The sequence below is a fragment of the Caenorhabditis elegans genome, chromosome I (genome assembly GCF_000002985.6).
Source record: "Caenorhabditis elegans chromosome I".
In the NCBI taxonomy this organism is placed as follows: domain Eukaryota; kingdom Metazoa; phylum Nematoda; class Chromadorea; order Rhabditida; family Rhabditidae; genus Caenorhabditis; species Caenorhabditis elegans.
This window is the reverse complement of record NC_003279.8, coordinates 5,119,039-5,138,151: the sequence shown is the minus strand read 5'-3', so window position 1 is coordinate 5,138,151 and position 19,113 is coordinate 5,119,039. Positions and strand designations below refer to the sequence as shown.

At 36.5% G+C, this 19,113-nt stretch overlaps 6 protein-coding genes across 9 annotated transcripts; 1 reads left to right on the top strand and 5 right to left on the bottom strand.

The window, feature by feature from the left end:
* Nucleotides 1-180: 180 nt before the first annotated feature.
* mtm-1 (Phosphatidylinositol-3,5-bisphosphate 3-phosphatase mtm-1) lies at nucleotides 181-3,413 on the bottom strand. The gene is made up of 11 exons (NM_059130.6): nucleotides 3,346-3,413; nucleotides 3,206-3,277; nucleotides 3,056-3,162; nucleotides 2,782-3,000; nucleotides 2,271-2,441; nucleotides 2,044-2,225; nucleotides 1,391-1,875; nucleotides 750-952; nucleotides 617-701; nucleotides 464-567; nucleotides 181-412 (listed from the first exon to the last, which is right to left on the bottom strand). The coding sequence occupies exons 1-11, from the start codon at nucleotides 3,383-3,385 to the stop codon at nucleotides 314-316; spliced, it is 1,767 nt and encodes a 588-aa protein (NP_491531.2). The 5' UTR covers nucleotides 3,386-3,413; the 3' UTR covers nucleotides 181-313.
* Nucleotides 3,414-4,046: 633 nt separating this feature from the next.
* Nucleotides 4,047-6,632, bottom strand: pfkb-1.1 (6-phosphofructo-2-kinase domain-containing protein; the record flags this gene model as incomplete). Of its 2 annotated transcripts, NM_059129.8 has the most annotated exons (8): nucleotides 4,120-4,247; nucleotides 4,297-4,825; nucleotides 5,333-5,593; nucleotides 5,642-5,785; nucleotides 5,843-5,909; nucleotides 5,966-6,068; nucleotides 6,123-6,248; nucleotides 6,555-6,630. In NM_059129.8, coding segments are annotated over 8 exons (1,308 nt in total). In that variant the 3' UTR covers nucleotides 4,120-4,245. The 2 variants fall into 2 exon arrangements, with proteins under 2 accessions (NP_001379749.1, NP_491530.1); NM_001392269.1 differs by having other exon boundaries at nucleotides 4,047-4,825; nucleotides 6,555-6,632.
* Nucleotides 6,633-7,086: 454 nt separating this feature from the next.
* Y110A7A.7 (Fungal lipase-type domain-containing protein) lies at nucleotides 7,087-8,407 on the bottom strand. Its single transcript, NM_059127.8, has 5 exons — nucleotides 8,164-8,407; nucleotides 7,990-8,106; nucleotides 7,616-7,927; nucleotides 7,284-7,453; nucleotides 7,087-7,234 (listed from the first exon to the last, which is right to left on the bottom strand). The coding sequence occupies exons 1-5, from the start codon at nucleotides 8,371-8,373 to the stop codon at nucleotides 7,105-7,107; spliced, it is 939 nt and encodes a 312-aa protein (NP_491528.2). The 5' UTR covers nucleotides 8,374-8,407; the 3' UTR covers nucleotides 7,087-7,104.
* Nucleotides 8,408-8,540: 133 nt separating this feature from the next.
* On the bottom strand, nucleotides 8,541-10,324 carry prp-31 (U4/U6 small nuclear ribonucleoprotein Prp31). The gene is made up of 4 exons (NM_059126.6): nucleotides 10,213-10,324; nucleotides 10,026-10,138; nucleotides 9,860-9,977; nucleotides 8,541-9,811 (listed from the first exon to the last, which is right to left on the bottom strand). Exons 1-4 carry the CDS (start codon nucleotides 10,300-10,302, stop codon nucleotides 8,618-8,620), a joined length of 1,515 nt encoding a protein of 504 aa, NP_491527.1. The 5' UTR covers nucleotides 10,303-10,324; the 3' UTR covers nucleotides 8,541-8,617.
* Nucleotides 10,325-10,950: 626 nt separating this feature from the next.
* On the top strand, nucleotides 10,951-14,237 carry mat-1 (Cell division cycle protein 27 homolog). 2 transcript variants are annotated; one of them, NM_001377581.3, is made up of 11 exons: nucleotides 10,951-11,136; nucleotides 11,186-11,333; nucleotides 11,386-11,646; nucleotides 11,698-11,873; nucleotides 12,069-12,276; nucleotides 12,320-12,419; nucleotides 12,465-12,620; nucleotides 12,664-12,805; nucleotides 12,853-13,351; nucleotides 13,400-13,755; nucleotides 13,806-14,237. In NM_001377581.3, the coding sequence occupies exons 1-11, from the start codon at nucleotides 10,965-10,967 to the stop codon at nucleotides 13,958-13,960; spliced, it is 2,373 nt and encodes a 790-aa protein (NP_001364721.1). In that variant the 5' UTR covers nucleotides 10,951-10,964; the 3' UTR covers nucleotides 13,961-14,237. The 2 variants fall into 2 exon arrangements, with proteins under 2 accessions (NP_001364721.1, NP_001021714.1); NM_001026543.8 differs by having other exon boundaries at nucleotides 10,953-11,136; nucleotides 12,670-12,805; nucleotides 13,806-14,236.
* On the bottom strand, nucleotides 14,167-18,936 carry Y110A7A.9. Of its 2 annotated transcripts, none has more exons than NM_001392266.1 (11): nucleotides 18,832-18,936; nucleotides 18,673-18,784; nucleotides 18,466-18,625; nucleotides 18,239-18,422; nucleotides 17,839-18,023; nucleotides 17,590-17,784; nucleotides 17,173-17,497; nucleotides 16,570-16,873; nucleotides 15,879-16,522; nucleotides 14,551-15,239; nucleotides 14,167-14,508 (listed from the first exon to the last, which is right to left on the bottom strand). In NM_001392266.1, the coding sequence occupies exons 4-11, from the start codon at nucleotides 18,411-18,413 to the stop codon at nucleotides 14,299-14,301; spliced, it is 2,727 nt and encodes a 908-aa protein (NP_001379750.1). In that variant the 5' UTR covers nucleotides 18,414-18,422; nucleotides 18,466-18,625; nucleotides 18,673-18,784; nucleotides 18,832-18,936; the 3' UTR covers nucleotides 14,167-14,298. The 2 variants fall into 2 exon arrangements, with proteins under 2 accessions (NP_001379750.1, NP_001431066.1); NM_001444099.1 differs by having other exon boundaries at nucleotides 18,239-18,415; nucleotides 18,832-18,929.
* Between the last annotated feature and the right edge of the window lie 177 nt (nucleotides 18,937-19,113).

Below are 19,113 nucleotides of genomic sequence, written 5' to 3'. Positions count from 1 at the left end.
TCAATTGTTTTTCCTATTTGAAAATTGCATGTGTTTCGCGCGCTCCCTGGAAAAACGTCAGCAACGATAATGGCGGCAAATTTGAATTTGAATAATAAAGAATAGACTGTTAACAGTCTATTCTTTATTATGCTGTTGTATTTAATTTTAACAGCTGTTGTATTTAATTAAATAATATTTAAAGATGAATTATTTTCATATAATATTGTACAATGCACATAAAGAAAGCAAAATGAAATCACAGTGAAAAGTTCTAAATTAAATTTTTAAAAGTCTAACAACAAAATTGAATAACTGAGCATAATTAAAATAACTAGGCGGTCAATTTTTGAGCAGCGTCGTCAAGAGCCATAATCTCATCCAACAATTGCTTTTTCTCGTCGACAAACTGTGCGCCTGGCTGTTGAACATCCTAAAACTTCTAATTAATTCATTATCATTTTCTAGCGGAACTGCTGTTTACCTCATGATTTGGAGTAACTACATATGGATTCGATCGGGCGTAGTAATCAATCCATACATGTAAACCGCAGAGAGATGGGTTTACGTTTATCACTTTATTGGATTCTGAAAGTTAAAATTTTGAGATTTAATATTAGTTTAACAGAAAACTAACTTCCATGCTTAAACATTGGATTTCTGAATTTCTTTTTATTTTCCAAAACATAGGACCAGAACGATATCGTCGTTTCATCGCATTTCTGAAAAGTTGAAAAAAAAAAAATTGAAAAAATCTTCATGAAAACAACCTTATCCTTCAGCCGGATTTTTTCGGAATTGTACAAAAATGTTCCATATCTGCAAGCGTAGAGCTCATCGAGCATACAAATTAGCAGTTCTTGTGTAAATTCAAATGCCCATGGAAATTGTCGCATAATTTGCCATAGGCAGTCACAGAATTGAACAAATACGGGAGATCGTTCTCCATCGCTGTAGTTATCGTCGCCGTGACCTGAACGGAAAGTATAAAATCAAAGATTTTTGGTTCTCAAATAATATTTTTTATAGTTGTTAGCTTCAAAAAATTCCAAATTTTTCTCAAATTCAGAAATACCACAACAGAAAAACGAAATAAAATTGCGAACGGATGAAAAATTCAAATTTTAAAAAATTCGATTTATCAATTTTGACTAACTAGGGAACACGATAACTATAAGTATAACTTATAGTTATCGTGTTCCCTAGTAAGTTTCCTGTTTGAATTTTCCCCAAGATGAGAACTGGGAACTTCGCCAGAACTGAAAAATCTAGTTTTTTAAGTTGGATTTTTTTTCGCAATTTTTTTGATTTTTTTAAAAATTTTCTGAATGGATTTTTAAAAAAAGCAAAATCCTCATTCACGCTACTGCAACTTTAATTGCATGATTTTTAAAATCTATCAAAAACGAACCGATTCTCTCTCCAAATTTATGACCAAAGCTACACCATTCCTTCTCAATCAAAACGATAAATCCTTCAATTGTACGGTAATAGGAGTCGAGTTGAATCATTGCCAACGACGTCAGCTGTGCAGTTCGATCCCAACCATCAGAACAATGAATCAATACTGATTGTTTTTCAGTGTCAACATTGAAGACAGCTTTTACTGCTCCTTCCAAAATGCTCTGAACATGATTGAGCCATTTCGATTCGTCTAACGCTTTGTAGTATCCCTTCTCGTCGACACGTGGAATCAGCGCGGCTAGCAATCGTTTTAATGAATCCCGAACAACGTGAATATTGTGAATATTGAGGAATGTTAGAGGAGCATTGACATAATTCTCTTCATAACCTCCACCTTTTGCCTTATTAAGTTTTGCATTGACTGCTGGTCTTGCATCAAGGATCAGAAGTTCACGACAATTAGCATTGGCATTCATAATGTTCGTGAGATGTCTGAAAAATATAATTTTTTGTTGAAAAATTGAATGCTTTAAAAAATATATCTTAATAAACGATTTTCCAAATATTTTTTTTCGTTTTTCTTTTGTGACATTTCAGCATATTAGAATATTAATATTCCGATTATTTTTTATTATCATTAAAAATAAAAATAAAACCTACCGCTCGTCCTCAGCACTTCTTTTTCCAGAAATTCCAGTCATTGGCTGTGAGCATCGTGAAATTGAAGCTAAAGTTGTCTGATTAATCCAACTCAACACGGGAATTCTTTCTTTGCTTCTAAACTCGCCGAGCTTCTTTACAAATGGTTTTCCTTCCTCCCAAGATACTGTCGGAATTACAAACTGAAATAAAATTATTTTTAAAAAAGAAAACCATCATTAACCTACAGTTCTTGGATAAGTTTCGCTAAATTTATAGTCTTTATTAATGTCCACTTCTTTCCAAAGACGTGAATTCGGGATTCCAAGGCGTTCATATTCTTTTTCAGCTGAATAAATTTTCCAACCATCTTTCATAAGTCTAGGTGTTTCTGCTGCATGTACAGAGGCGAACATTGGCTGAAAATTTCCTTTTTTGGTTGAATAATGTTGTTTTTCAAGTTAGGCTGTCTATTTCTTGGTTGTCAAGTAAGTTTTTAATAAATCATTGATTGTTTAAAATCTACACAATAAACTTTTTGCGTGCCGAGACCCATTTGAAGAAATCCGTGCGGCTTTCTAAGGCGAAAACTTGTGAAATTACGATACCGTGTTTTTTTAACTTTAATTTTTTTGCTAACCAATAAATGAATAATTAATTTTATTTTTTCGTAAATTAAAAAAAAATATCAGAATTTTTTTTCATTTCCAATAGTTCTAGAGCCAAAAGCCCCCTATTAAAATTAAAAAAAAAACTCACCAAATTATGCGATAGCGGAAAAGCGTATCTATTCAACGAATCGCAAACATTTTTTCTATCACTCGATGCTGGATTACATGTAAATCGATAAACTCGATAATCTTTACAATAAATTGTGAATCCATAATTATCATCGCCTCGTTTGGCAACACTCGTCGTCTTTCTACCAACTTTTTCTATCCGAGACACTTGTCCGAGTGGAATATCGAGCTTCCATTGCTGAAATTTTTTGTTTATATTTGTAAAATATAATTTTAAAATTTTAATCACAAACCTCATACATTTTTCCACCATCACCAACGAGAAAAACCATTCGATACCTAGTAATTACGATTTTACCTGGAAATTTTCCAAGTGGTCCGAAGTATGTCACATTTTTCTCTGTAATTCCTCACATTATAATTGTTAAAAAATCAATTCCAACCTGTCCAAATAAGACTTTCTGCGGCTAACAATTTGAGATCTATTGATTCTTGTATCATTGATGAACTGGCAACTGAAATGATAAAATAAATTGAATTCAAATAACGAAATTTCATAACGAAATAGTTCGTGATGACTCACATTCTCCAACTTCTCCACTATTGTTCCCTCTGTCATCCATTGATATTGACATTTCGATCAATTTTCCTGTAAATTGATTTTTGAAAGTGTATGAGAATGTTTGAAAGCCGAATAGTGGAACGATTATTGGGAAAGAGAGAGAGAGAGAGAGAAGAAGGCCACTAAGAGACGCAGGTATGTGCAGAAAATAAATACAACTTGCTTCAGCTTTGTTTTTATCGTAACTTCACAATATTTTGGCAATCCTTTTTAAAACCGCATGGATTTATTCAGATGTCGTTTTCTTTTCACTTTTCTGTCAGAATATGTTTAAAATCAGTTTTCAAAGTACAAATAAACTACTTCCATTAAAAATGTGGGATTTCCTGTGTTTTTTTCATACAATGGTTTTAAACAACGACAAAATTCCCTTAATAAATTGAAAAATGCAAGAAAAATAAACGAGGAAGCAGCCGCAAAAATTCAAACACAATTACCATAAACTTTTTTGCGCGTCGGGACCCATCTGAATAAATCTCTGCGCCTTTAAGGATTAATTTTTATATGAATTGATTTTTCTTTTAAAATAACAACAACTCAGTTACGCGTTCTTGTTTGGTTTTCTTTTAAATTTTTAATGTGGCTCCTGACCGTTTAATACATTAAAAATAGATTATTGTAGAAAATGACACAGCGAGAAATATTGCAATCAGTCCATAAAATTGAAATCGATGTAATCTTTATAACTCTCACATAAACGACAACGTATTTAAATTCAAAGGCAATTGTTCAAAAACAGGGAAAATGCAATCTCAAAAAAAACGCCCGACATAAAAATGGGAACTTGTATGAAAAAATAAATGTACATTTGGCATAGATAATTGGCTAGATAAAGAATAAATACTTCCTATTGTGGCTTCTCTCTGTAAGTATTGACTGCTTCGATGTCGAATTTGAAAAGTTCAATCTCACAGGAATAGGCTTTTGGTGTGAGCTTGATGACTGTATGCAATGGAACCTTCAGATATGGAAGATCATCTCGATTTTTGTTAGTAAAATAGGCAAGAATGCAACGGAGAACTGCTTGATGAGAAATGACAAGGACATTGGATTGTCTCTCAAGCTCCATGATAACTGGCTCCAGACGAGCAACCAGATCTTCATATGATTCCCCACTTGGATAACGGTAGTGATATTTATCCTTATCTCTTTCAGCGAATTGTTTCGGATAACGAGCCTCGAAATCTTCATAAGTTAATCCTTCACATATTCCGGCATCGATTTCATCAAGACATTTCCAGAACTCTGTATGACCAGCGAGATCTTTCAGATGAGAAGCTGTCTGGGCGGCACGAATCTTTTGAGATGACCAAACACGGAAATCGTCCAAATCTTCTTTTTCGAAGTATTCGCGAAGTTTTCCAGCGTAATTTAAACCATTTTCACTGAGTGGGGAATCACCACCAAGACGACCAATTCTGTTGTACTCACTTTCTCCATGCTGTAATAAATTTTTTAAAGGGATTTTTAAACTATAAAAGTTTAAAAATACTTGATAATTCTCAGTGCTGTTAATTGAATGAATTATATCCCAGAAACGGAATTTTGTGCCAAAAAAACCGGTGTCCGGTCTTGACACGACATTTTTGTTAAATGAAAAAAGGCATCACCTTTAAAGAATACTGTAATTTCAAACTCTCGTTGCTGCGGAATTTTCATTGATTTTCTTTTTTTTTCACGATTTGTTAAAATTCAAGTTTTTTTACGGGCTCTCTTAGCTTGTTTGGTAAAAAAATATTAATTTATCAAAAAGTGAAATAAAAAATAAAAACGTTTTTACAGCAAATCGTGAGAAAACTGAAACTCAATGAAAACTCGGCAGCAAAAAAAATGAAACTACAGTAGTTTGTAAAGACGCACACTTTTTGGCATTTAATAAAAATTTTCGCGTCGAGACCTGTTACCTATTTTTAGCGCAAAATTTTTTCGGTTTTTTTGTTAAACTTACTCTTGACAAATAAATACTTCTTGGAAGAAGATGAATATTCATCAGGAAATACACAACACGACTCTGCACATGACCATTAACATTGTGAACATAGAAGGATTTTCCGGCATTGATAACTTTGATATAGCTCAGCTCTTCATCATGATCCTCATCAAGTGGCTCATATTGCATTCGATAGTTCTCGATACGCTTCAAAAAGTCTTCTTTTGCTTCCTCTTGAGACATTATTCCTTTATAATCTGGCGAATTGATTTTCACTTCCTGAAAATATGCGGGTTAAGGTGATTATTTTGAAGATCTAAAGGTTACCGTGATATTCGAGTTGATAATATCAGGATCATCACAAACAGATTCCACAAAGAAGACACGGAATGGTGGCTCGTGCATCATATTTCTGCAAAACTCCATCAGAAGCTTTCGTCGGTCTCTTGTAGTATTTGTCGCGTCGAGAATCTGAATAAAAAGTTTATGTCTATATATTTTTTTGAAATTTTTTCCTTTGTAACTCACCGCCACTTCTCCTTCCTTGTTATCCAAGTACCTTCCCATATCTTCAATGGCTAATTTCGCGCACTCACTGAAAATTCAGGAATTTTTTTAATTTTTTTTCTTCATAGTTTCGTAAAATCTCACTCTCGGATCTTTTGACCTCTGGCGTTGTTTGGCGAGAAGAACTCATTTTCGCCTTCTTCTTCCAAATTACACGCTCTTCTTCTGTACTCGCCGACATTGAATGCTGTAATTTTGATTTTTTGTTTCATGTCGTACATATAATCGAATCAGGACCAACCTTTGGTCTTAATTCCAATCCAGTTGAGGTAACGACACAGTTTGTGTGAGATGTATGTTTTGCCACGTGCCGGCAGTCCGACAAGTGCGATGACGTTTGGAACTCGAACCTGCTCGTTTGAGTTGTCTGAAAATTGAGATTTTTGAGAAGACAATGTGGAATGAAAATAAAATAGGGCTAATCGATCAATTTTATGCACTTTTTCAACTCAAAATGCGTCCAAAACGGCTCAAAATTTCGAAAAAAAATGGGCTATTTGATTTTAGCTAAAATCTTCAATTTTGCCAAATTTTCCATGTCGAAACGGACGGAAATCAATTTTAATTGAAATTATGTGAAATAAACTATCTTTTTAAATTTCGCTCATTTGGGCACATTTCGAGTCTAAAAGAGCAAAAAAAAATGGTAAGTCCTCTTTTAAAGTAAACTGACCACTCTTCGGCACGAAATACGTCATTTTGCGCTGCGGTACGCCGGCTGGCCCAGGCATCTCGTTCTCCTGCAACATTTCTAGCCGAAATGATATCGTCTCTTATCAAAATGATTCCGAAGACAAAGGCTTATCATTTTAATCAAATATTAAGAAATCAATAATAATATTATTGCGCCGGAGAGAAAGAAAAACAGGCAATGATAGAGAGAAAGAAAGAAAGAAGGTTCGTGTTATGAATGGGAAGAAAGTAGACACAATCTTCCATAACAATAAAGTAGGAAACCGAAAACGAAAAGAAAAATAACCAACAATTCATTTTCTGTGTTCAACCATCCCTTTCTTTCTCTCTTCTCCTCCCTTGTTTCTTCTTACACTCGAGTTCGCGGGTGTCTTATCTTCTTTGGCGCCTCCTCTCTCTCTCCAATAAAAAGAAAGTCCTGAGAAAATATACGTGACACACGGAAGCGAGAATATTCTCTCAAACCGACTTTTCAACAGTTGAAACGACGAGAAAAAGAATCGCAATTCAATCAACATTTTTAAATTTATTTAAACATTTTCATTATTTATTAATGGTTCATCATCCGGTGGGTCTACACATCCATTAACACCGTAATCTGAGACGTGGTGTCCAAAGTAGAACAGGTGATCGTTGATGTCAAAGTAGCGATGAGTGTTGCTGTAAGAGAAGATTTTCTTATCACGTGATTTCGATCACTGTCACTTGCCTGCACAAATTGTCCTCGTTCAATGGAGTCCCGGTGCAAACTTTGAACGTATCTTGACTTGTCATGTTTCCAGGAAACCAGACTTCGACTCCATGGTGATAGGATCCATGATTGTAGAATGGTATACACCATCTGGCATAGCTTTCCACGCAGAACGGAATATGTGCAACCTAGAAAAAAAACTTTTAATAGTCTTTTGAAAGAGGATATTTTGAACCGCCAGAAAAAAATTTCGAACTTGTTTGAGAAGTTTCATTACGAAATTCGCTCATTTGGGTGCATTTTGAGCCTAATAAAGCATTAAAAAAATCTTAAATATTAGTCTCCCTCACAATATCTCTTCCATGAATCAGTCTCCAGCTTCCTCCAGCAACTAATTTGTCATGTGTCATGGCATATTCGAGATTTCCAACTCTAGGCTGTCCGAATGTGATTGAAAAGGTTCGACTCGACGTTTCGGGAAAGTTTCTAACGAAAACAGTCGATGCAATACTTGCAATAGCTCCGCCCAATGAGTGTCCTGTGAACACAATTTTATGATCTGGAAGTGAGTCTTTCAGTCCTCGCAGTAGTTTTTCCATTGGTGACCACATTGTTTTTAGAGCAGAGTAGAAGTAATAATGAACTGATCCAGCATTGTGCAACTGTAAAATAAGTTTTCTTTGCTCTGTGAGTACTCAGACAAACACTTGAAACATGAGCCTACTTTGTGCTTTGGCCGACCAATGCTTTCGATAAGTTCAGTTACCAGCTGCTCTTTCGATTTTGTTCCACTGAAACTGACGAATATTGTGTCGTTGTCGGCAGCAATCACACTCCAGCACTGGAAAAAATTAAATCAGATGATTTTTGAATATTTAAAGATCTCATGATCTTTTACCTCGTCACGCATATAATCGCACTCCACCTTTTTGAAAAACAATAAAGTCGCATTGTTTTTCGAGATGCAAGGTTCCGGATCGATGGAATACGCAGCCGCTGCGAATTCCAGAGTTCTCTTGCTCAATTCATAGTCAAAATCTCGATTTACTTTCTTGCAATCAGCTAGAAAGAAGAAAAGACATGAAAAAAGAGCGAACCCGTTTCGCATATGGGTCGAAATTCCGATCGAAAATCACTGAGACCTGGAGAGGAAAATTGGGAGGATTGAGAGTTGTTTACGAGGTGAAAAGTTGTTAGATTGGATAAGTGTAAAGATATATTTAAGAGGGGAGAAATTCCACCAATTGGTTAGTATTTAGTTGTTGAGTTTTATATAAATGAAAAAGTCGATTCATTTGGTTTGAGATTCAAGAATTCAGAATTCAGGAAGAGGAAAGTAACAAATAAATATATTATAAAGTCATCCGATCAATATTAACAAAACTTCCAGACGAGGAGAAATAGTTTGAAGTCGATGAACATTGTTGCTGTTCTTGTGCAGCTGGATTGATAATCTCTAGACCTTGAATTGGTGTGAACGTGACAGATGACGCAGTTCCCGCCATTTTGCTTCGAATACTTGTCATTCCTCCAGCTGCTTTCTGTCTCTCCATCTGCCGCATCATCTTTTGCGACATTCTTGCTCTGGTCTTCTGATCCACTGCGGCTGTTCGGATTCTTCCACCAGTCACATTTCCGGTCTTCACCTGCCCAATATCGAATCCCATGTGCTCTTGCATTACATCTTCTCCCAATTCTCCAAAGTTCATGCGATTGGCACTTTTCCGAAGATCCGTCATTCCGAGGCGTTCCTTCATCTTTCTTGTTCGACGTCCTCCACGTTTTTTACTTGCCTTATCCAAAGGTTTTGGAAGCGCTTTGTTAGCTTTCACTGGTGGTGGCTCCAACATTTTTTCAAATTTACTTTCCACCAACGCCAGAAATTCCGCGCCTTTTTCTCCGTTGGATGACTCGTGTTGAGCATCAATTCTAGCAACTAAAGTCACTTTTGCAGCTAAAATTTTGGCCGCTTTGTTTTTCAAATCTGGAGGCATCTTTTGAACCAACTGATGGAAATAGATAAAACCATGATGTGGATTTGTGGACACTGTTGAGAATCCAATCAAATTCTTTTTCGTTTTTCCGAGAACCTGTACATTACATGATGGCATTGTGGCTAGTGGAGACAATCCTCCGGCTTGTGAAACTAGATGGGCAGTAGTAGTTGAGCCGAGCAAAGCAACCAGATTCGGGGCAATCAGAGCCATTCGCCATTCTACAAGTTGGTGCATTTCGAGACGATTGACATGAAGTTGAGCAGCCAAATTACAAGCATCCATGACGGTTTCCAGCTCATTTGGCTCAAGCTTGACTCCTTGTGTTGTTGAGACTGTTACACTGACCACCATGCATGTTGAGGCATCTAGAATTCCGCCGAGTTGTTCTTTCACTACCTTGCTGTTGATCTCGTTTCCCAGTAACTGTACAGTAGCCAAATAGGTCAACGCGTTAGGAACAAGCGTTTCTAGTTCAGGAAAGCGCTTTTCATATTTATCACGAACAAATTTGTGAATCACATTGATCTCGTTGTCGATATCTGCAGCGACCTGAAATTAATCATTGCCTTTTTTGTTTCTTTTTCATGATGTACTTACGTGGGATAATTTAACAATAAGCTTGTATTGTGGATCTGCTTCAAGAGGAGCTGTCACCTTCACTTCATCCTGAGGCCGTTTCAGTTCAACTTCCAATTGTTTCACTAGTGCTAAATATCTGTAAAAGTATTTTAAAATTATATATTAAAACAAAACTAAAACTAACTCATCAGATCTGGCAAGCTTTGCTACATCGTGCACTGATGCATATTTAGTTGTATCCATCGGTTCTTCTGTTGCTTCTTCAATATCATCATCGAGTTCTTCCTTTTTGACGCCCTGAAAATTACAATTTTATCAGATGCTGCAAAAACTCTAGATTTTAAATAATTTAAATTTTAAATTCGATTTACCTTAAGGTTTTCTCCGAGATCTGGAATGTCTTCCAAATCCTCATCGTCGTCATCGTCAAAATCAGCCATAAGTTCTTCAGCCAACGACATTTTTAGGTAGTTTAAAGATTAACTGAAATTTTAGATTAAAATAGTATTTCAATTCTCTTAGTTAAAAGAAAAAATGAACAAGGCAAAAAGAAAAAAAGAAAAGAAAAAGAAAAAAAACAATTTCGAAAAACATTAGGATTGCGAAGTACGGTATGCGACTCCGCAAACACAAAAGCACGCAATGCACCTCATCTGACGACAATTGAAGACCGGCCGCCGCCGGCTGTAGTCGGGCGCAAAAGTTCACGTTGTACGCCGTTCCCCGTCTTTCTCGTTTCTCTTCATTGCTGCAGTTCGCTGGAAATGATCTACTCTTCAATTCGATGACATTTTCTCGGCAATCGATTCATACAACGTTCACATGCCTGCTGGCAAACTATTGCATTTTTTCCAAGCTTTGTTTGAAACCAATCGATAAAACTCAAATGATCCTCATTTAATGTGAACGCCTGATCAATTTTTCTTCGATTTCTTGGCACTTTTAGTTTTTAAAGTTTGAGTTCAATTGTCAGTATAATCGATACAATAACCTAAGGGATGTATTTGAGAAATGGTCAAATTGATTTTCGTTTCCCTTTTGTTCGCCGATATCTCTTTTCTTGAATATCACCGCTTTTCTCGATTTAATAGTTTATTTAGCGTTTCTTCAGGTCGCGAAGAGAATGAAAGAATCAGCTGCGTCTGTAGCTGTGCGGCCTCAATTGAGAGAGGTGTTCGAGCGTTTTCCAGCGGACGCACACCGAACAATTGAAGATGAGATTCATGAAATGATGAAGTGTTACGCTTTTGATGATGCTATTTTTCTAGCCGAGCTTCATTACGAAACCGATAAAAGTGGTTTTCGTTTTTAATTCATATTTTAATTTCAATAACTTTTTTTCAGGCAACAACTCCGAATCTCTTCTTCTATACGCTGATTGTCTGTATAGAGCCAATAAGAAAGAGGAATGTTATGGTCTCCTTAGTTCAGTTAAATTGAGCGGAGCTAGACTCTTCTATCTACTTGCAAGGGTATCCTACGATTTAAATAAGTTAGTTTGTAATATATATGTATATTTATTCATTATTTTAATTTTTCTTTAGAATCGATGACTGTAGAGGAGCTCTTTTCGAACATGACGATGGAGTGATACGGAAAGATATCCTGGAAGAGCCACGGGTTGCATCACATGCTAATTTGCTTCATGCTCAAATGCTTTGCGATGAAAGTTACATGGATCTGGCTTTAGAATCTTGTCAAAAGTCTCTGGATGAGAATATTTTGTTGTGGTCAGCTATCATAACTTATTTACGGTTTGGAGGTCATGATCTCGCCCATACTTTTGAAAAACATCACCGAAAATCGTAAGATTCTGAGAATGTTTAAATTTAAATATTATGCCGACATTTTTATAGAAATGGTCTATACCTGGATAGTCCAGCTTCGAGTTTGAAATCCGAAACACCATCACCAAATGTTCCTGGGCCGTCGTCTTCTTCAGCTGCCAGCACTGCTGAACCTTCCAGACTGGAAAGTTCGGTCAGACGATCTACACGCGGTACGATTGCTTCGGCGAATCGCGAGACAAGAAGTGAGTGAAGCGGAAAAAACTATTGAAAAATTTTCCGTAAATTTATAGGAAGTATTTATAGGATTTTCTTTTTTGGAGAATAAAATTTTGGAATATCAGTTTAGAAAAAAATCCGACTCTAAAAATGCGATTTTTCAAAATCCACTATTAAAAATTTTTGAAAGATCATGCTGAATCAGAAATTAAAAGTTACAGATACCACATCAAACATCACTCCAAGACAATCCACTCCTGGATCCACACCTTCACGTATTAATCCAACTGCCCCGAGAAAAAGCTCCAGAATCAGTGAAATGACGACACGACGTACCGAATCTTCAGTCACTGGATCTCGATCATCGTTATTCACAGAACCCGAGAGACCACACACGAGGGCTACACATAGCTCTAGAAATCGCGCAAAGTGAGTGGTGACAGATTTTGAAATTTTATTTCAATAATTTCAGTGCTGCACTAAACAGCGATACGGAGAATTCGAATGCATCGAATACGAGAACTCGGAGTGGAATTGCATCAGTTACCAGAGGGTCATCGTCGTCCCAGAGGGTAACATTTATTTGGACACTGAAATTAATAATTTTCTAAATTTAGACCAATCCTGTGCGTACTTCAATCAGAATTGCTGACGCCGCCGCTGCTGCAAACAAGACTGCCAAAACTCTGAGTCAAAGAAGACGAAATGAAAAACAACCTTTGGTATCCAGAAACTCAAATCTTGCACGGAGTTTGTCGGGTTCTACCAATTCTGTAAGAATATAATGACCAGTTATTTTTCTTCAATTATTAGCAGCTTCAGGTGGCATCAACAGCTAGTGAGCGTCCATCAGAAGATGAGGTATCCCAGATCAATCCTCCTCTCCCTTCTGTGGCTTCTTCTTTGAACAATGATGAACCTATGGATATTGTCGATGGAGTTTACGATCCAGAATACAGTATGAAATCAGTTAATCAAAAATTAATGATTTTATTTGTTCTTCAGAGAAATTATTTGATGTTTATCAACACATTGCACTTATTGAAGAGTCAATCAGTACATACAATTGGAGATCGGCTGATGCTTTATTCGCAAAACTCGATAGAGATATCATTCTTAACACGTCTATGGTCCGTCTTCAGTTGGGAAGAGCTTGCTTCGAGCAATCCGAATACAGAGAGTGCCGGAACATTCTCGATGATTTGCATAAACGTAGAAAGTGGAAGGTTGACGGAACCGAGCTATTGTCCACCTCAATGTGGCACCTTCAAGATACTCATGCTCTTTCGGCTCTTTCTCAGATTTTGACAACTGAATCACGGGAACGGCCACAGAGTTGGTGTGCCGCTGGAAATTGCTTCTCATTACAAAGACAGCATACTCAGGCAATTGAATGTATGGAGAGGGCTATTCAACTTGACAAACGATTCGCCTACGCATACACTTTATTGGGGCATGAGCTTATCGTTCAGGATGAACTTGACAAAGCTGCGGGATCTTTCAGGTATTTATAGGATCATGAAAGTTTTTAATTAAAACATTAAATTTTCAGATCAGCACTTCTCCTTTCTCCTCGCGATTACCGTGCCTGGTATGGTCTCGGGTTGGTTCACCTAAAGAAAGAGCAAAATCTGACTGCACTGACCAATATCCAGAAGGCTGTTAATATTAATCCAACGAATCGTGCAATGCTCTGCACACTGTCCCAAATCGAGCAACAACGTGGACAAATCGATACTGCTCTCGTGCTGATTGACAGGGCTCTCACTCTGAATCCTCTTGATGTGGCTTGCCGTTTCAATAGATCACGTCTCTTGTTTGAGGCGAATCGAAATGAAGAATGTCTAGTGGAACTTGATAAATTGAAAGCTAGTTCGCCAGATGAAGCATTCATTTTCCATCTGCTTGGTACGTATTAAAATTAGTTATACTATTTTATATAAATTTGAATTTTTCAGCACGAGTTCACCGAAGAATGGGAAATACTCATTTGGCTCTTCTTAATTATAGCTGGGCGGCTGAGCTGGATCCACGTGGCGAGCAGAACATCACTGACTCGAATGTTATCAATCGCGAGGAATACGAGGACGACGAGTACGGATCGCCAGTATAATTTTCATAACTCGTTCTACTTCTCGATAGCTCATCATAGCCAATTTCGTGCTATAATCGTCTTTTTTGGCGCGGGTTTTTCACTCGTCTTTTCTTTCTTTTTTACTTTTACTCTGTTCTATACTAATCGCGGATATATATATATAGTCTGTCGAAGAAAATGCTTTGAGACTATAAACTCATTTTTTGTCAAATTCTTAAATTGTAAAGCAGGAACCCATTTATCTATATTCACAAGCTTTTCAAAATTCGCCTTATAAATTAGAATTTAAATTATATATCACTTTCCGCTATTTACACAGTGATTATTTCACAACCAAACACGAAAAAACTAATTAATCACGGTGTAGGACAAGAAGACAGAGGTGGAGTGGATGTGGTTGTTCGTAGAATCAATCGAGCTAGAATAGCATCAGCAGAGGATGTCGCTTCAACAACGTCGGGCCAATTACGACGAGATGCTTCGGCTAAAACACGAATTTGTTTAGCCTCGTCGGCAAGGTGTCCGATCCATTTTGACTCGACTTCAGTAGGATCGTCCAATCCCATCTATAAAATTAATTTATACAGATTATTTTTTTGTTAACGTACCTTTGCATATACAATACTTTTCGTCCATAATTTCTGTGATTGTAGATACTTGCAAGCATCTCCACCAGCTCCGACCAAGAACAATAGTTCAACTCCGTCTTCAATCAAATCGGATGCAATCAAATTTGTAGCGATGAGCTTTATCAGAGATTTTGCTTTTTCGTTATCCTGACAAGAGACTAGCAACGCTGCTTTGATGCTTGCGTACCGAAGATCTGCAGAAACAATCAATCGATCGGTGACTCTTTCCTTTGCAGATCCTCCAACAACTACAGCTTGTTCGACTAATCTCCTTTCCATTGCTTGTTCAGCTGCACACGCTACACTGATAACTCGTGATTCTCGTTCTTTAAATGCTCCATTCTCCCAGAACATTTGTAGATTTGGAGCCAAATGTTCTGTTTCCGAATGAGCAAATCGATCGATGACAATGGATAGAAGATCAGCCGAAAAGTGATCCCCGATAAATCGCCGTACTACTCGTTCACGTTGAAGTTTTGATAAGTCAGCTTCAAGTGTTTCAATTTGAGGTCTCTGATTCTGATCGATCCATGCAATTGCGTCTTCGAGTGTGCTGTCCTCTGATTTATCAGCCGAACTTCTGTCTTCTGAAGATTTTCGGCTTCCGGATCCTTCAAGGTGTTTACGAACATTATTCATCGAGTCATCTTTGTAGAGGAATGGGATTTCTGAAATTTGATAGTTTTAAAAACAAATCTCCAATTTTAAACTTTCGTGAATATATCAGAAATTTCAGATTTACTTTTTTATCTTTTACAACAGTAAAAATCTCCGAACTGTTCTACTGTGAATGAGCATATTTCAAATTCCAATTTCTGTTATTTCTAACCTATCATTCGACGTAAGGCGGTTGTAAAATGTCGTCCAGGGCAATGGACAACATTTACGACCTACTGACCCTAAATATTTGTTTCCTGGCAATAAAATTAAGCGCAAAATATTTACGGTTCAAACGAAAAACGAAGCAAGAAAGTAACAGGGCTGCGATGTTTTTTGGTTTTTTTGGTAATAGCATCAAATTTTTTTTGGGCTTTTTGGTGTTACACAAAATTCAATTTTTTTTCGGTCCCAGCCCTGGTAAGTAAGACTATGTATATAAAAATTGCAAAATTTCATGTAAAAAACAGAGACCCGAAGAACTCGGGGGATGTCCAATTGGGGGGATTACCAAGAAATGGGCGTATTGCAAGCCACGGTTCTGTGGGCGGGGCCAATCCCCCGAGTTGGTAATCCCCCCAATTGGACATCCCCCGAGTTCTTCGGGTCTCAAAAAATATTTTCGTACAATAAACTAATGAAGACGTTACCTTTCTCCAAAATCGGTTGATTTTTCGTATTAGAAACCACAAAACGCAATGTATTATCATTTGAAAGAACCAACGGCGATAATCCACAAAGGTCCGCATCAAGACATAATTTCGATGAATCCATACGAATTGATTGTATTCGAGTCATTGCCTCCGTATCCCATAGAGTAACTTCTTTCGAATGAAGTACAGCCATCGTATGATCTCCAGCAAGTCTTGAGAATGTCATTCGATGAACTCTTGAATGTGATACATCTCGTACTTGTCTAGATTGTCTTCTACCTAAATCCCAAACAACCAGATTTCCTTCAACATCACCAACTGCCAGAATATCATCCTTCCAAGCCATCGCACATATTTGAGCACTCGCGCTTTTCCACTGTGTATTCACTATTTTTCCGTCTCTAACATGAAGTCCTCGTAGTGTTATGTGATAGATTCGATTCTCCGAATCGAGAAGAACAAGATTTTCTCGATAAACACTTTGAAGGGTAGATTCAGTTGTTTTAATACTATGATGTTTGTTCGACCATGCCATATCAATAATCAGTGGACAGCTTCGACTCATTTTCCGAAGCATTCGAAGTCCTTTCAAATCCCATATTTCGAGTGGTTCACGTTGGAAGGCGATTGCTAAATAGCAGCTGAAATTTAAATCATGATTACGGTACTGAAATAGAGAAGAACTTACTGATAATATGAAACTCGGATAATAGTGATCGGACTTTCATCAGTTTCCGGTCGAATTCTTTTGGCTAAACCTGTTCGAATATCAGTGATAAAAACATCATTTCGAACAATTTGTGATGCACTTAAAGAATGATTATATCCAGCAGTAACAAGAGAATAAACACCGCCCCATTCAAGGCATTTAACAAGAGATGGTTGAACACAAAAATCACGATAGATTTGAGAAGTGAAAACGTCGACCAAATGAACTGTTCCAGAATTTGTTCCGACAGCTGCGAGATGAAGGGTTCCGAGAGCTGTGTTTGCTGAAAAAATTTGTTTTATAATTTTCGAAAAGTTAAAAAAAAAATTTAAGGGTTTTTTTTCGGATTTTGCGAAGTTTAGTGTACAGTGTACGAAGACAATTACTTTTTATGAAAATTTGGTTAAAAACTAATTTTTGTTGGTTGTCAAAAGGTTTTTGTTATAATAATTTTTTAACATAAAAAATTCAATTTTTATTTCAGTCAAATGGTAATAGAAAACATAATTTCTTGACGCAATTTTTGAGTATTTTGGAAGTTTCTCAAATTCGATCTTTTAAAATTTAAACATTTTTCCATACCAAAAGGATCATTTTCAACTTTCGTTAGCTCATCCATAGGTCTCATTCGAACACAAGTTACACCAGAAGACAATGATCCCATTTGACTAAGCTGATGTAGACTTAGTTCCCCAATTGACTTCGTTGATAGATTGTCGTTGAACTCAAGAACATCCTCAATGAAGCTTGATCTATACAAAAGTGGTAGACGTCCGTTGCTAAGTTGCCAGAATGCAAGTTTTCCACTTTGATAGAGTACAGAGACGGTTGATTGAGTGGTTGGACACAGTGCAGCTGCTACGATTCGCTGATTGTTCATTGGACGCACGCATTCTGTTTGACAGACCTGAGAGAAAAATATGGTTTATAAGAAGTTTTTTGGTGATTTTTTTTCAAATTTTAAATCTAAAAATGTCTAAACGCTGAAATCCTCATTACCTTATCCATCGAAAAACTGGCGTTCGGCTTTTTCTCCTCGGTTGGCTCAAATTTTGTAACTCGAAAAGTGGTTGCTCCATTCGAATGCACAGCGAACAAAGCATCTCGTCGACCGGTTGGCATCCAAGATACAATATTTGATTCGATGGGAACACGAGCAAGACAACACATTAATTCAGGATTGACTAGGTAGAGCTGAAAATGAGAAAATTGATTATTTAATTATTTATATTAGAAATGGCAACTTACACCAGAATTAATTGCAATAAAAACCGTATTTCGATATGCTTTGTGATATGTGATGAGGTAAATATTAGTGTTAGTGGAAGTTGTTGAATTGTCTTCTGAAGTTATTTGAAATAAATGTCCAGAGGAAGCAGGCTCCGAGAGAGCAATGTCGGAGCACACGAGTACTTTGTTTCCAGAACTGCTGACTGAAATTTACTGATTATTTAAGTTTCTTTTCGAATATTTTAATATTTTTAATTATTTTTTCATTAGGCTATTTTTTAAATTGGATCATAATTTTAGTTGAAGTCTTAGATTTTGCAACAACAAAAAAACCAAAAAATCCGTAAACAGGTTGGTTTATTTTTGATTTTAAAAATTATATTTAAAGCTTATTTTCAATATTAAAACAAAAACTTACATATCACATTTCTCAATGAAAATGGATCGACTGTAAAATCAAAAAGTGGAACATGGGAATATGTATGATTCCAGACTTTTTCTCCAGTCACCGTATTCCATAGAACAACTGTACTGGATGAATGAAGAACTAGAAGGAAATCTCGAGAAATGTCTTTCCATGGATACCAGAACATTTCTGAAACCTTTCAAAATTAAATTTATTTGAAGAAAAATATGAAAACTTACGGAGAACAGAGCTGTTTGGATGAGAGAATTTATTAATTTGTGCTGCAGTTACTGAATTAGAAATTATAATATGTCCACTAATATCAGAGGATGCAATTATTGGTTGTAAAGATGATGGTGATAAATCAGCAAAAGGCGATCGAGCTGGAGACCACCGGATCTGAAAAATAATTAAATTTCATTTATTAAGTTAACATGAAAACTCACAATATTAATGGCAGATTGATGATGCTCGATGGATTGTATCCTTTTGTATTGCATCACATCAACTACGAAAATCAAATTATGAGATCCATAAGCAATGAGACCCCCATCATTCCTAAAAATTAAACTTTTTTTATACGAAAAATTATTTGAAAAAGCAACCAGTCGATTGCATTCCTTCCATTGCTCGGATGAAGGCATCCAGGTACGGTATGTGGCATTTTAGAATATCATAAAACCCGGTTGACGACACGATGAGGCTGCAAATAAATCGATAAGAGTTGGTTTGTTTGCAGAGCAATACTCGATTTGGAAAGGGCAGTAACCTGTGGAGACTGTTAGAGAGTGCAAGAAAAAGACAACGAGAGATAAAAATGTAATGTTTTTTTGATTGAAATAATGAGGAAAAAACTAAAAAATTGTCTTTAGCTGTTCGAATTGAAC